General features: G+C 42.3%; 1 protein-coding gene across 2 annotated transcripts in view; it reads left to right on the forward strand.

Moving 5' to 3' along the window:
- LOC143314962 (AN1-type zinc finger protein 3 homolog) overlaps window positions 1–12,517 on the forward strand; it is a 17,228-nt gene extending 4,711 nt beyond the window's left edge. The window contains exons 2-6 of one of the 2 annotated variants that reach the window (XM_076722364.1): window positions 3,632–3,672; window positions 4,318–4,506; window positions 5,954–6,019; window positions 7,709–7,921; window positions 10,407–12,517. In XM_076722364.1, the coding sequence (XP_076578479.1) occupies window positions 3,632–3,672; window positions 4,318–4,506; window positions 5,954–6,019; window positions 7,709–7,921; window positions 10,407–10,561 (664 nt within the window). In that variant the 3' untranslated portion in view covers window positions 10,562–12,517. The remainder of the gene's footprint in view (window positions 1–3,631; window positions 3,673–4,317; window positions 4,507–5,953; window positions 6,020–7,708; window positions 7,922–10,406) is intronic. The other variant, XM_076722449.1, reaches the window with a different exon arrangement.
- The last annotated feature ends 3,699 nt before the right edge of the window (window positions 12,518–16,216 follow it).

A 16,216-nucleotide genomic window follows, 5' to 3' on the forward strand; every position in this document is an offset into this window, starting at 1 on the left:
TTTGAGTCCGTCAGTCTTTGCAAGAGACTTTTTTGAAAAGGGCTGCTCTCAGTAGTAGGTTGTCCCAAACAGAGATGCAAAGTTCAGCGCACTTCTCCTCAGAAAGGGTAAATCCTCAGGACGTACATGCAGTTTATAGACCTCAAGCCGAGGGAGGTGGTTGTTCTGAGGTTGGAGCTCACCGTTTCTTTGCAGCTCAATGATCTTGTGTTGCTGGCTGTCAGGCACATCAGCTGGTTCCACATTACATAGGAAACATGTTCAGTTCCTTTCATTTACTTTTCATGTACTGGAAGCTCTCACCAAATGCCTGAAGGAGTTTTCACTCGCAGCATATTCAGATGTCACAGCAGGCTTTAGTTCTTGAAGAGTAGGAAAATGCAGTGTTTCCTCTTTCCAGTTGCAGAGACGCTGGCTCGAGCTTGAGGTTCAGGTCTGAGAGGTTCTTGGTAAAGTTTCCACATCAGGTCTTCTCTCCATCTTCATGAATTATTCTAAACAAACAGACACTTAGGAACAGTTTTACTTTGTCCAGCTCTAGCAGCTCTGAAGCTGCAACAAGACACTCCTTCACAAATCCTCCTCCTGAATGAGGTTTCAGCTTCTTAGCTATTAGCTTGTTCACCACAGAACTTACCTGCAAAACACTGTCTCTGTCAGAATGTGGTCATGTGAAAGCTGCTTGTTGGGAACCCAAACTCCATCAAAGAGCTTTATCTGAGTCCTTTACTTCAGTGTCTCAAAGCTCAACGCTCTGTATTTACTTTTGTTACGTAGAATGTGTCATGATGCATGTTGTGATTGACATCAGTGTTAACAGCTACATGCGTGTTGCATTCAGGGACCACTTGGAAGGAGGTGTTAGTCTAATATTGCTATTTTATGTTATTTTCTGTCGATTAAAAAGCTTATTAAATTAAAAATGGCCTGCATTTTCAAGATGGACATTGACACTTTGAGTCCTCGGTGGAAGAGCTGAACTAGATCGACTGAAGAGCCCATCAGCAAAGTTAAACTACTATGCATGTTCCAGATGCAAATGTAGAGCTGTAGTGTATAATCTCTCCTCCCCCGTAGCATAAAACACAGATGAGCCTTTGTCGCTATTTTATTCCAGATACTTAAACCTTTGTTTAATAACTAAATCAGCCACATGCATGAATACTCTCAGTTATCAGAGTTTTGTCTGTATTTAGGAAGTCATTTTTAATTTTACCGCTTGTGTCACTCAAACTGCATCAGGAAGGCGACAGAGCCCATCTTCCTGTCTGTTCCAATCAGATGTCCTCATTAGTAACAGCAGTGGGCCAACTAGGAAACAGACTGATTGTGTGCACTCTCTTCACACTTCACCCAGCCTAGCAAGCACGCAGCGGTTTCTTTCCTGCATATTTTTTCTCACCCTTTCTCACCTCTTATAGTTCTCTAATTAATCTGCGATTTGATTACCTCTGATTTGTGAGGTTGACGACAGGATATGACTTGTTTACCCAGTATTGGCTTCCTCCCTGTCTGTGCCCCATGTTGAGGTTTATCCTCTCTCTTTACTTCTTGCTTCCTCCTCCTTCTTTTATACCCAAGACCCCATCCACCAGCAGTCTGACAGACAGCCCTCAGGTTGACTGCAGCTGACCCTACATTTAGAAATGAGGACAAAGGTGTGCGACGAAGCACCCAAAATAAATAGAATGTGACTGATAGCAGCGACCGTCACGCTCAGTGCGCAGACAGTAAGGACGAGGGCTGCAGAGGAAATGAGAGGAGCCCTCTCAGAGGAAATCCAGAGCCATCTATTGTGAATGAGTTGTGCCGCTGAAATCAGCAAGGTTTCAGTGATCGACCTCCTAACAACAGCCAGTGTATATTGGAGATCTTTATCTATGATTAGGACGGACAAAGTCTGTTAGGTAATAGTAAGTTTTCCATTGAAATACATGAATGATTCAACTAATAGGTGCTTTTACAGCTGGCAAAGGGGCCAAGTTAATGAGGTTGAATTTCTCCATTCGTGCCTCTCAGACCACTTGAGTGTTTGTCATATCAGCAGCGTATAATTGCTGATAAACAGGCTAGAGGCCTTTAAATTTCTGTGGAACATCAACCGTTTGAAAAATTGAGACAGCTTGTTCCACCATACTGCCATTTTCTACTCCACTGCCACCACATTGCACAGAATCAGTGTTTGACCCCCTTTACACCTCCTATTAAAATGTGTCTCGTATACAGATTGTATCTACATATGATTTAACATGAGTACATTTACACCTGGTGTTCACGTGTCCGTCAAACTTTTTACTTTATTTGCGAAAGACTGCAACTGCCCCCCCCCCCCCCCCCGTAGTTGTGTGTGGATTGAAAATGTAATTGCACTCACACTTGTGCGCCATTTGGTCACAATGGTGTCCTGACCACCTCCAGAGGTGATTTGGCCAATTGGATCACACTCTGTCCTCAGTGTGTCTTGGGTCCATTTACACCTGTACTTTCATGTGGTCAAGCCTTATCTCATTGCAATCTGATCACCCAAAACACACTTTAATACGAGGTGAAATGGGGGTGTTTTTTTGAGACAACTAACCAACACTGATCATTACCTGTAACAACTTAATCATGTTATGTATTCCCTGTACTACTAACCTGACGTGCCAGATGGTTACAGAGAAAGCTGTTTTGAAGAGGGCAGGCACTTTGAAAAAGTAGTTGGCAGGTGATTGGATGAACCACCTGTTTTTCACTGTCTATCACCTGCTGCTATACTCCCCAGTTCTAATAGAACTGATGCTGTCACAGCATCTGTGTTAACCTCTTTAGGAGCCAGCATTGTTGTTCTCGGACAAAGGGTCATTTCTCAGGCTGTCGTCCCACCAAAACCATGCTTAGAGCTGCCAGTAGTTCCTCAGAGAACGCTGATTGGCTTGTGGTTTAGTGCATCAATGTTTATAGAGTTCATCATGGATAACAACAGACTTACTTCACTTACCTACCAGCAGACACACCACATGGACATCCACTTGGAGCTGTGTTTCCTGATGAATATGAGAACAGTATTTACTGGCTTTTAGCTGTAGTTTGATCAACCAACTCCTGAGGACACTATCTGGGTCGTAAGCTTCTAGGACATGCTGGACTTTCTCCACCATCCACTTCTTTATTACCACTCCCTGTTGCTTTACAGTCACAGTCAGCTTTTGCGAACTTGCCTGCTGGAACAATGAGTGTTTGCTGTCTACAGCTTGGACAAATCCATAAAATATGTGTCTGATATTTAATTTCTGCTTGGAATTTTGACATTTAATATTCCTGGGTGGGTTGCAGCATGCACAGAAAAAGTCACACCTCAGCTGATGTAGCCTCCCAGCTAGTCTGCTACTTAGACCTTCACAGCCTCGTAGCATGGCAGCTTTGGATTCAGTGAATAATTTAACACTGGCCTGGATCACACTCTTCATCTTTTCCCTACCAGCATCCCAGATGAGAAATAAAGTCTCAGCCTGGGACTTGGGGTCATGGAAACATGTTGTTGCTCTTGCTGTGTGAATAGCCACCAGCAAAAGGCACATGTATTTTTTGGAACTCTTATACAAGCTATTTGATTAACACGTTTGCTTTCCTTCTCTGCTCCTGTCCTCAGGTCGAGCAAAACTATGAATCTCTGCTCAAAATGTTTTGCAGGTAAGCTCTTGATCATCTGTGCTCTTGTTTGACCACCTGATCTTTTGTCTATCACAGACTTGTGTACAGTGAGATGGGCGGAGGTCAGAGACTGCCTTTACTGCTGTGGCTGTTCTGGAAAGGCCTTGAAGTGATGAAAAGTGGAGAAACAAGTCTGAGAAAGAAATTCAGGGGTGAAGTGGAGTGTTATATTCACCCCTAACTGTTTACTGTACAGTTTGTTATGAAGTAGTTTTAAGGAAAGGACATTTCATACTGCATTTTACCATTTTCTCAGCAATAACTTGTATACCTTGCATGTATCCAGCTGGAATTTGACTTGACAACCATGAAGCAGTAACTGTTGCCAAGGTTAGAGATTTGTCCTTCCCTAATTAAATGCTCTTTAGAAACCTTCAAGTCTCATCAGAATTTTTAGTCCCTTTTCACTCAGGCTATAGTTCATCCTCTGGCAAAAACAGTGCTGCAGCTATGAGCACAAAACTATGTCCATTTACAGAACTGTGTCAGCGTACCACTGTTTTGAAACGAAACCGAACATAATCGAAGGATGCACCTGAGTTCCCCCTGTGCCTGCTGCCAAAGTTAACAACCACTTCATACTCCAAAGCTGATACTTCTCACCATTTAAATTTTTCTTCGCAGACATTCAGAAGAAGCAGCCAGACGATGATTGTGCCCCAAAGGCCTCCTCAAGCTCCAGCAGCAGCCAAGCAGACATCTTCTGCAATGAAACAAACAGCAGCATTAGCCAGTCACTGATGTCGATGCCGAACACATCAGAAGACCCTTCGCCAGGAGAGACGGGAGCATCATCTCTACCTGCTCAGGATGGTAAGACATCAGTTAATCACTCAGAAATTAATGTTATCAGTTTTCTTCTCAGCTCAGATGCTGTTGGACCAGGGCCTCCTTATTATTTCAGATGAGTGACTTGCCTTGGGCCATAGTTCAATTACAGTTACATTTTCGCTCCATTTTTCTTTGAACCCATGAACAGTGCAGCACTCCTACGCTGAAGTGTAGAACTTAAAGGCTATGCAATGTGTGCGTAGTGTGTTTTAATGCTCAAGTTCTAATGTTAGAGGTCAGAACCAGTACAGAGTGTGGTAGCTTTTAGTCCTGGGCCTTTTTCTGTAGAAGACTGCTACTAGTTTCTGCAAACCGAAGCAGCAGCAGCAGCAGCTGCAGTGCCCCTGCCCTGGCTATATTTGGCCTCATGGCACAGATAGAGAGAATGATAGGAAAGGGTATCCATTCAGAAGTGAAGGTTTTAAGAGGACACCTACAATTGCCACAGCATCGGTCATTGCTATACAGTGACAAGGTTATTTGTGGAGGCTGATCCAGGACAGGACAATAAAGTGGCCACCAACTGTGTGGATGTGTGGAACTCTGGTACAGCAGGAGCTTTGAAGTCATAACACAAGGACCTGATTATTGCAGATTTTTTAGGAAATAAAAACCCCGTATAGAACTGGCTTATAATTCACCCACAAACTCATTTGTTAATGTTCTCTCATTTATCTAGTTAAAACTTCCACTTGTCTAATATTTAAACTAAGGAACCCTATAAAATGAATGACTGATCCATCTTCGATTTTACTAGAGCTGAGACGAGCCTGAGTACAGGATTAGAACTTCATTGCATCAGCATTACCATGCATTAATATGACTAAGAGCACGGGATAGACACTTCACTATTTTACCTAAGAAATTATATTAAACATTTTCAACCAACTTCTGAAACTGTATCAGGATCAGATGGACTGTATATTTTTTATGGCTTTAGTCTGCACACGTGCACACTGCAGTCTCCCCTTCACAGATATTCATCACAGTGTCTGGAAGAAAAAAAACCCCAGCATAATAAAGAGTTCTGCTCTCCCCAATCATGCTCTTTTCACCCTGCTACCGTGTATAAACGGTACTGCGGTATCCGGGCAACCATCACAAGACTGTCTATCAGCTCCTCAACATTAGAAACTCTGTTCCTTTCCGGGCAACATATCATGTGACCTAATCTGTCAATCAGTTGCAGCTCACCAGTTTTTACACAGAAGTGTGTGCATATTTTGTACATTGTTAATTACTTTCTCAATTTTTCCATGATTTATTGTCAAATCAATTATTCTTCTGTTCTAAATCAATACTCCCTGGAGACATTTCATTGTTTTACATGATTACCTTAAATTACAATAAGAAACTTATGTCCTCTCTTTCTTGCATGTTCCTTTCTGTCTTCTCTCTCTTTGTCTTCCTCTCTCTGGCTCTCTTTCAGAAGTATCCAGCACAGACGCAGTCTTCACTTCACTCTCCACTCCCACAAAACGCTCCTTTGAGTCAGGTATGCCTCAGCTCTACCATTACAATGTCCATTATTGTGTTTTGCACTGTGTGCCTGTCATGTCCACTTAAGGCAGTGGAGTGGAGGACCCATTAGCATCAACGGCATTGGATTGATTCCAAAATGGCCGGGTTAATTGTTCCTCCAGTGGAAAGAGCAGAGGGAAGGATATTGGGGACGCAATAGAGTGTATCTTCCAGAGTGTGCAAATGTAAAGCTAATCAACTACTGGACTGATTCTGGGTACAAATACACATATATGCATGACATGATAAACTAAACATAAGATAAAGATTCAAAATTGTAAAGGTCACACAGAAGGGAGCATTGTGGCTGAGTGGTTAGCGCTGTCATATCACTACAAGATGGTCCTGTATTTGCTTCTACAGATGAAGGAAATAGACTTGAATTGTTAAAGAGGAAATGGGTCACGATGAAGCATTTCTTACCGCTGAAACGTGTGCATGTGTACAGACGATCGCTGATTAAAACAAATTGAATGAGGTGGATGTTTCAAACAGTGCAGATTTCCCTTTCCTCACCTTAAGGTGACACAACCTGCTGCACTCACACACGTGAGCACCGGCACATGACTTAAGACAACTGCAGAGTAGGCAAGGCTCAGCAATGGCGCGTGAACACGTTGAGCCCTTGTCTAATGCAGTGGGATCATGTGAGTGCACACATGCGCATGCAGCATCATTTAAACCTTGTGCTGTGGCTGAGTTGATGTTTCCCTTTTCCCAGTCTCTCTGAATGGGATCGTCTGTGTTGTGTTACATTCTGAAATCAGTTCATAATGCAAATGTGTTGCCTTCAAATGTCTTTTTTTTTGTTGTTGTTGACTCATTTAAATTTAACATGTCAGCCAGTGTACATCGGCCACAGAGATTTACCAAGATAACACAAAAAACGCAGGCAAGGAGGAAACAGTTTTCTTTTTTTTCTACAACATGCACGCGAACATGTACGGCCTCACAAACTCTCACACATATAGGGATTGATGGGGCAGGCTATGGGGATCTGGCTGCTCAGCTTGGCCTAGTTCTCAGAGATTTATTGAACGCTGATCAGCATTCGGCCGGGCCAGGGAAAAAGTCTGCAGGATTGATGAGAAAAGCTGAGTTGAAATTCCAGCCGGCCAGTGGAACTCACTACATGCTCTTCCTGTCTCAGGTGCTGGGTTGACTGTAATCTAATGCAGGAGAACCACTAATCTCCAAAACGCCTATTTTATTTAAGAGACGTTTTTGTACCAGTGTGCCATCATCTGTTCTCTCTCAGTTGCAGGTCACATTAAATCAGAGATGATGTCTTAATGTATTAAATGAAAGTTGTTATGGAGCCTGTTATAGGAGAAGTTTTCTCTTGAAATTCTTTTGTTGAACAGTAGACTATAGACAGAGGAGATGGAGGTTTAAAACTGCATTGTATAGACAAGTGTTTGCCCAAAAGAAGTAGAATAAAGATACCCAGTGTTGAGCTATCAAGATTTTACCATTCCTTTTGCATTTGGCTCCAGAGTTTCAGTCTCTCACAGCATCAGCAGTACATCCAGGAACTCATTCTGTTGTGAAAAAGTACAAAAACACTTCATATAGAGAAGAATTGATGGAGTTTCCTTAATGAACAAATTGCAGCCAATAGCCTTTGTTTCTCCTGTGTGCATGCGCATATTTGTGCCTCCAGCCTCGGAGTCAGAAAGCGACGTTTCCCCCGAGAAGCGAGCAAGAGCGGGAGAGGTGCCGGAGGGTGAGGAGTCTTCATCATCGTCGTCACCTTTGTCCGCATCATCGCCATCCTCGTCTCGCAGCAGCTCTAAACAGCGAAGCCGCAAACGTTGCCATCGCTGCCAAACCAAACTGGAGCTGGTGCAGCAAGAGCTGGGTTCCTGTCGCTGTGGTACGATGATAAAACTCACACACACACACACACATTGTAAAACATGCACAGGCTCAGTCACACACATAAAGTAGTGGTAGCCGTCATTATAGCCGTGTGTCCTACATGTACACGAGCTGATAAATCACCTTTTCAGTGGTTAATATTGGCCCAATAAATAAGTGTTGGTTAATTTGGTGACAGTTTAGTAAATTTTACAGCCAGTGCAGTGAATTGCATCTACTACCTTCGCGTGTCTGTGTGCTGACGGACATGTCGATGAGCGGAGTGCTTTTGCTAGCCTTGGGGGACCATTATGGAAAGCCTGAATGTTTCACATTGCACATAAAACATAAGCCAATTACCACCAACACTAATGCAGTTTAAACCAATACTTGGCTTGCTAATCAACTTGTTTGCATACAAATTAAAGTACTTAAAAAGTCACAGCTCTTCACTGCTTAAAGACCATCTGCTTAAACCCACGCAATAATTTCTAAATTGGAAATTGACTTGCCTTTTTCCACCAGGCGCTGCTTAATGCCTGGGCCATCCATCCTTAATAGTGCAATGCTTACTATGAAAACATGCTTTTTACAGACTGAAGGGGAAATGGTGGCAATTATAGTGATTTCTGACTATCGCGGTAATTGCAGATTACTTTGCTAATGGATCTGCAGAATGTCTCACAGTGTAAGCCAAGAAGGTCTGATAATGAGTTGAAAGCATGAAGGCTGTTCAGATTGTAAGTGGGGAAAAAAGATAGCGTCAGTGGTGTATGTGAGCCGATGTAGACCTCTGCAGTTACACGCTAACTGTAATATTCATCTGACAAGTTAGAAGTGTGACACAGAGTAAAGGCACTGGAGCTGGAAGGCTAATTAAAACACACAGGTTCTCCTCTGATGTGGAGATCCAGCTGAAGCAGGACCCTTATTCCTGTCCAGCGCTTCCCCTTCGTTTTCATTTTGTAGGCTGAGTTATTGTTTAATAAACAAACCTGTGTGGCTACGATTGGTTTGTGTTAACCAGCGGGCGTGACCAGGCTTGAGCTACAAGACCAAAATTAATGTTACGCTAATTAAATCAGCTCCATCTCAACATTGCAGTGTAACAATATTTACTTTCTCTACTGAATGCTAAGACGTTGTTGAAAGTAACATCATCATTTAGACATTAAAAGCATGACTGCAATAGCGTGAAAGTTTCTAATCAAGAGTTCAGAAGTTAAGTTATTAATATGGAGTGTTGTGTGTATGTTGTGCAGCAGGGATGGTGAAAAGCACTTCAATAATAAACCCTATTTATGAATGTCCTTACTACAATAGCTGGTTATGTTTAAAGGATTTCTATACTACATATTTTTTTTTTTTTCAGTTTTTTCATCTTTTGGGGTACAATAAATATTGACGACAGCTCAGATTTAACGCATTAAAAGTTTGAAAACTTGAAACTTACCGTGCACACACGAGTTTCATCATATCACCCAAAAGCAATCTCAAATCGCTTAATGTCCCTCTAGCTCATTTGTTTTAAAACCGGTCTCGCAGTTAGGTTACAAAACATCAGCACTGAGCTCGGTGGAAAATGTTTGATTTGGGGTTTATAATGGGATGATCAGCAAAAACACAATTTGTTATTCCTAACGTTTGAGAACAGTGCAGTTCTAAATATCTTAGCGGTGGGTGCAGTTAAATTTGGGACAAATGGTGGAATGGAAATGTTCTCAGGCAGCTAAACTCTGCCTGTCTGGAGGGAATCATCACTCACATTTGTGTTTGTTTTGCCTTTAAAATAGGTCGATGTATATGCTATTAGCCTTATACACCAGCAGATTGTTTGTACTTTTATACTTTTATTGCAGTCAGCAACTGGGAGTAGTTGCCCCTTCACCTTGTTATGGGCAGTGACGAGCAGCACCCTCTTAAAAGACTCGTGTTACACAACTTTCTCCCTTCCCCTCCATCCGTGTGCGCTGTATTCACATAGGCTTTAATTGCATAGCAACCAGCTGTCAAACCGGGCTTTTAATCACCGCTCATTGAATGCCAGCAGTGTTATTATGTGTATTAATGAATGAATTGAAGACGATGAGAGCTAACGAGCTTCTCTGAGCTTATCGAGCCTCCTACAGTGGCAGGGCCTTTTGTTGAGAGTGCTACAGTAGAGACAGAAAGTCAATGGGAGAGATGAGGGTTGTCTGCCGTCGTTGAATGAGTCAGAAGAGGAAGCGATCAACTAGAATGTCTTCTCTGATAACAAGACCTTTTACAAAGGCTGCAGAGCAGTAAATATCATCTGCCCTTTGCCATTTAAAAAGAATACTTGTATGTTTAAGGGGATGCACACACAGTATTTATAGCTTTTTTACCTATTTGTATGAGTTTGTGTTTGTGTAAAATGACAGTTACATGCTTAAGTTACTGTTTATACATCTTGTAATATTGTGCACATTTTCTGAACTCGCCAAATTAACCGCTCTCCCTCTCTCGCACCCACCCTCCAGGTTACGTCTTCTGTATGCTCCACCGGCTCCCCGAGCAACACGAGTGTCTGTTCGACCACCTGGGCCGTGGTCGCCAGGAGGCCGTGCTAAAGATGGTCAAGCTCGACCGCAAGGTGGGCCGCTCATGCCAGCGCATCGGAGAAGAGTGCTCCTGAGCTGCTTTTCGCTCTGACTAGTCTCCGTGTTCAAACGGTGTCTTAGCACTAACAGGGATTAAATTCTTTTTTTCCTCATCTTCTTTTGTTTTTCAAGATTTTTGAACCTTTTTTTGGATACGAACCTCCACCGTTTTCTTTTAAATTATGCTCGCTCTTTTTGAAATCCCACTGTTCGCCGTGTCCTGGTTGTTTTCTGCCTCTGTTCGCTTGATCATATCCCTGCTGCTAAGATGCCTTTTGGAAAAATCCAAACCCAGGAATGACAGAACGATAAAGAGCGACGGAAATATACAGTTTTTGCAAGTGTAAGCAGAATAAGAACAAATGAAAGGATGAAGAGAAGAAATGCAACGCTTTATACAAATGTTTGTCCCAGAAGCCAGTTTAAGACTATACTCTTTACCTCAAAAAAAGGAAAAAAACAAAAAACAAAAAACAAAAAACAAAGAACGAGGAGGAGGAAGGGATGGTTACCCTTTGTGTACACTTGTGCTTTGGCGCTGTTTATTATAGACTGTGCTCTTTACCTCAAAATCAGACAGAGCTGCTTTGTACTCTGCGCCGAGCGTGGACTTGGTGAAGCAAACCGAGCTAGCCAGCCTCAGATTTAAGTCAGTGTCTTACCCCCCCGGCCGTCCACTAATCCTAAACTTTCAGAAACACCAACACCTGTCAATCATCCACCTCAGGTTATCAGGATACCCAAGCACCAATCTTCACCCTTTTCTCCCACCAACTTGCATCCTTCTCTTTTCCTCTTTTACACCTTTATCTGTTTGTGTTAGGATTGTTTCGAGGGTGTTTCTGCTCTGTTGAGGAGGTGATTGTGGACCATGAAACTGGAGTGATACTGTAAGTCCACCTTTACGCTGGTGGGAGAGGGCTGGTTGTCCTTGGATCGCACGCAGATCCGTCTTCATCGTCGGGATGTGATTGATCAAGACTTAATTCGTTTGCCGATTTTCTCTGTCTTCCTCTTCTCGTCTTTGTCTTTTTCTGCTTATTCTCCACAGCCCTCGCACATGAAGACGTCCTCTTCGCGCCCACGAGTCTCTTTTCAGCATCGCGTGGATCATACCTGCCGGATATGTGCAAACGTCAGGAAGACATGACGTACATTAAAGTGTGTGAAGGATTTCTGACTGGACCTGAAATGTCTGCGTTCTCCATGTCCACACATCACTATGCTTTTGCAAATGCACACTTTTCTGTTGTTTTACGTGCTCAGCTGTCGTCAACAGCATGAGCAGGCAAAATCAAACATTGCTGTACAAGTTGACTGTGGACTGAAGCTGAGGTGGCAGCGCATCCCTCGTGTGTAGGGTGGGTGACGGTTGTTCTAGTTCAGGTTTCTCATAACGTCTTGGGCCTTCATTTCAATTATTCACATTTTTAAGGTAATGTTTGGCGCCAGCTTTGATACAAGACTTCACATTATCCAGTACTTTAATATTGCTTCTTCCTTTAAAGCCCCTTGCTTTCATTTCCAGCTAGCACGATGAGCTCACATGCATTCTCCTCCTCCTGGCGTTCACTTTCCTTTTCTCATCTGTCCCCTTATTGATTGCTCTATTTTTCCTTATTTCGCCTTCTCTGCCCCCTCTCCTCTGCCTTGCTGTAGATGAGGGAGGTGGAGGCTGGGGTGAGCAGAGTGCTGAAAGTTAAAATCAGCAAATAATTACTTTCCAAATGTTTTCCTGGTGGACTGTGGAAGGAGTGAACAGAAAATGCATAATGAATGAATATTCTGTATCTTAAAGAAAACCTTATTTAACCCCTTTTTGCGTTTCACTTACACTTTAGTGTAGAGCTGCTTTTTTTGGTTGTAATGTGGTTATAAAATGGGAAGGTGAACTTGGAAGATACAATATTTTTGTTTCCATTGCTTTACTTTTTGCTTCCCCTTTCCAACATTTTCTTTTACTGAGAAAGAATAAACTGGATTAGACAAAGTGTCAACATCTCTAGTGTACTTATTGACATGATGGATGGGACGATGTTGGGAATTAAGCAGTTTAATCTTGTTTTTGAATTTGCAGTCGCACTCCAAAAGAGGAAATTTGGGAGTGGGATGAGCGTGCATATTTTGATTGATTTGTATTTTTAATGAAAGCTTGTGTGAGGTGAGGTTGGTTAAGAATCAAAGTCTTCTTGCAACATGTTGCTGGCTCTCTGCCATGTCCTAACATCCTGCCAATTTTTTATAGTGATATAAACACGTGTTTACCGTTCACAGAGGGCTGCTATAAAGATACTCTCATTTACTTAAATCTGTTTGAGTGTGTGTGTGTGTGTGTGTGTGTGTGTGTGTGTGTGCATGTTTGCTTGCTAATGGAGAATTTTAACTAAAGAGGCTTCTGATAGAGCGATGATTCTTGTGGGCCGGCTGCACTAATTAATGTTGTGAAAAAAGAAAACATGTAGCCATGATCAAAAGGCATCTTCAAACGTTGAAGTTGGCCGGCTGCCAGCCTGAGCGGAATCTCTCACACTCCTCCTCGCCCGAGCTGAGCCAAAACTGTGGAAGTTAGCACCTGAATGTGAAGTCCTTTCTCAAGTTCTTGTCAAGGTGGTTGAAACTTTGGACGGCCCTGCAGGGTTACAGATAGCATTTAGCGCTCTTAAAACTCGTCCTGCGTGTCCTTGTGCAGGTCTCACTTTACGTCCCGTTTCGATTTTTCTGCCAGTTTCTCAGCTTCGATGGCGGACCCCACATCGGGTCATCTAAAATGTAGACGGTATCGCATGAGATCTCCAAGACTGATAAACTGATATTTGTTTGATTAGAAAATGGGCTTGAAATATATAATTTCTATATAATCCCTTTGGGGCTCCCTGTATGCTCTTAAAAGCAGTCCATATGTTGACATACACTCCATGATAAATGCCTTTTTTCTGATACTGACGGACATATTTTACAATCTTTTGAATACATTTTTTTTTTTTTTTAAATCTCTTCAGGCCCCTCAAGCTTTTAAAGCCCTGTCTTTCTTTTGTTTGTCAGTGTCTGCACTCTATTGTGCTTTATGTTCCCTTGATTATACCCTGCCATCCAGGATGAAACGCAGTGCCAGGACTGGGTGGCAACAAGGAGCATAAGATCTGTATTTGCAGGAGGCTGCCTAGTGTTAGAGAGGGATTTGGGGGATAAGATGTTGTGGCCGGTGTAAAGTAATCTCCTTACAGCTCAACAAACAAGGGAGCCTGCCGTTGTCACTGCCTTGATTGGCTAACATCAGTTACATACACCATCCTTGTATTGGATTTTGCCTTGTTAAATGCTTTGTCTCTCTGTGCCTGCATGTCTCGACTGTTTCTCTCACACTCGAAACTGTCAGTTTGTTCTGTGCAAGTGTGAGTGAGCACAAGTGAGGAACTTCAAAGAGGAGGCACAAGTTTGAATCAGGCATTAGACGAAGAGTGATCTCAGGTGCCTGCACAGTAAATGCAGGGGATGGTGACAAAGTAATCACAGGATCCGTTTCACTGTCTCATGTGTCTTCGTCTGTTTTCCAGGCAGCGCTGGTGTTATCGTAAAGTCACTTATAAGTCTTATTGAATTTGATGAGTCAGCATGAAAGCATATCTGTAATAACATCATTACATCCACTGAAGCACAGGTATGCAAATACATGACAGGCATGCACAACGGACGTCAGATCGCCACAACACAACAAAAGGCTGATTTTTAATAAGGATTATTATGCTTCAAGCGCGACATGTGAATTTAGTCATGATTATACTGTACAAGTAAAAGGTTGTGTCACTTTCCCTTAATTTATTCAAGAGGCACATTGGAAAAGTAGAGAGAATTAGAGTTACAAAGCAGCTGCAGAGAAAATGAGTCATGAAGTTATAAGGCAACATGTGGGTTGAAATTCTGCTTAAACTACATCAAAACCTGAGTCAGGTTGCTCTGTTATGCTCAAGGCAGTGATGAGGCAGGAAAGTTTGAGTTAACGTCAGTCTGTCATGCCCTCTGTTGTGGATGATGTATCTTTAGTTTGACATTAAGTCTGTTCAATGTTCTTCGATCAGTAACAATGGATCAAATGACCTGCAATGTGAAAGGGGACACTCACATTGCTATAAATCTCCCTGCACAGTTGGTAGAGACCAAAAACAGCTAAAGATAATGTTACTCTATATCTGTTGAACGTGTAATTTGCAACTTTTACTAAAGGTTGTGTTCACAGCTTGTTTCTGCTGCCCCCAAGTGGCCATAAATAACTGAATAATTATTTGTTTTTTGTACATTTAATCAATAAACACAACAAAACATGAATCAGCTTCACAGGAAACACACACATTAAACTGTGGTAACTTTCTGTTTGGTCATAGCTCACCTGAAACACAAAATGCAAAAAATGGCATCAAATATTTTGACCACGTGCTTCAGCTCCAAAGCAGGTAGCAAGCCGAGGACACTTGTCCCAGCTCATTAGTCATTTTCTCACCCCTGTAGGTGTTTCATTGCTAGCACTAAGTATCTTGTGAAGAAAAACAAAATAATTTATACTGTTAAGTAATCACTTTCAAATACATTCAACACCATGCATCCCTGCTGATGTTATCTATCTTATTAGCACTCATAATGAGTTGAGACATATTGTTTAATATTCTTCGAGGGTAACTCTGTACCCACAGACATATGAGACATGATCCATCCTCATACCATAACTAATGAGTTCGGCACCATTCATCACCATCCCAACCATAATTACCAACCACAAACTGACACTATGCTGCAGGAGCCTCAAACAGCCGTGCCGCTGACATTTGGTCAGGTTTAAGAGGAAATTACCAGCAACGGTGGACGATCCAATCCCTGTGTAGCCATTACTGTCGGTTGGACTTTTCTGTGTGTGACCTTTAAAGAAGGAGCTGACTGCACACTTCTCTTCAGTTACTGGATGACTTCAACAGAGTGAGATAAAGCAGTGCAGAGGATGAGACTTCAATGAAGAATTGCTAATGAATTGGGAGGTCTATATTACAGTGAGAGGGATGACAAGGAGCGAGGGTCGACATGACGAGCTCAGTTTCACCAATTGTGCCAAACTGAACGCACGTTCACTGTTTTACGCTCACAATGGTAACACAACTCACTGCTCTACAGTCGTTTGGGTTGTACATTGCTACACTGTTTTGCCTGTTCCCTTTCCACAGTAACTTTAAGATTATGAGTTTGCTGACAAATCAGACCTTGAACATTATAAATAGGTAAACATTTGCTTTGGACAACAGTGGAGGCTGATACTGGACAGAGAAGGGTGAGTAAAGAGAGGCAGGAAAACATTACCTGGTGAATTCAGAGGGACTGGAATAAGCGTGTGGGAGGCCGGGCACATCTGAGCTGCTATACTGTTGCAGGTATCATCCTGGTATTTCGAAACAAGAACTGGTGAGCAACTGTAAGTGCTGTGGTCTTAATGGTACAGTATTATATGCTGTGCTTCCAGAATTAGAAGAATGTATCATTGAAACCATTCAAATGTTTTTATAGAACTGCAGCAAAACCAGTAAAATATATGGTGGAAGAGGTGGACTGTGCAGCCCAGAGCAGGAGACCCACAATGTAAACACAGTCATTATGGGAAATAACATTAATCTGCAAATTAAACCTAAAAAAATGTTATTTTACCTGACTCA

The sequence above is a fragment of the Chaetodon auriga genome, chromosome 1, assembly GCF_051107435.1.
Source record: "Chaetodon auriga isolate fChaAug3 chromosome 1, fChaAug3.hap1, whole genome shotgun sequence".
Lineage (NCBI taxonomy): Eukaryota > Metazoa > Chordata > Actinopteri > Chaetodontiformes > Chaetodontidae > Chaetodon > Chaetodon auriga.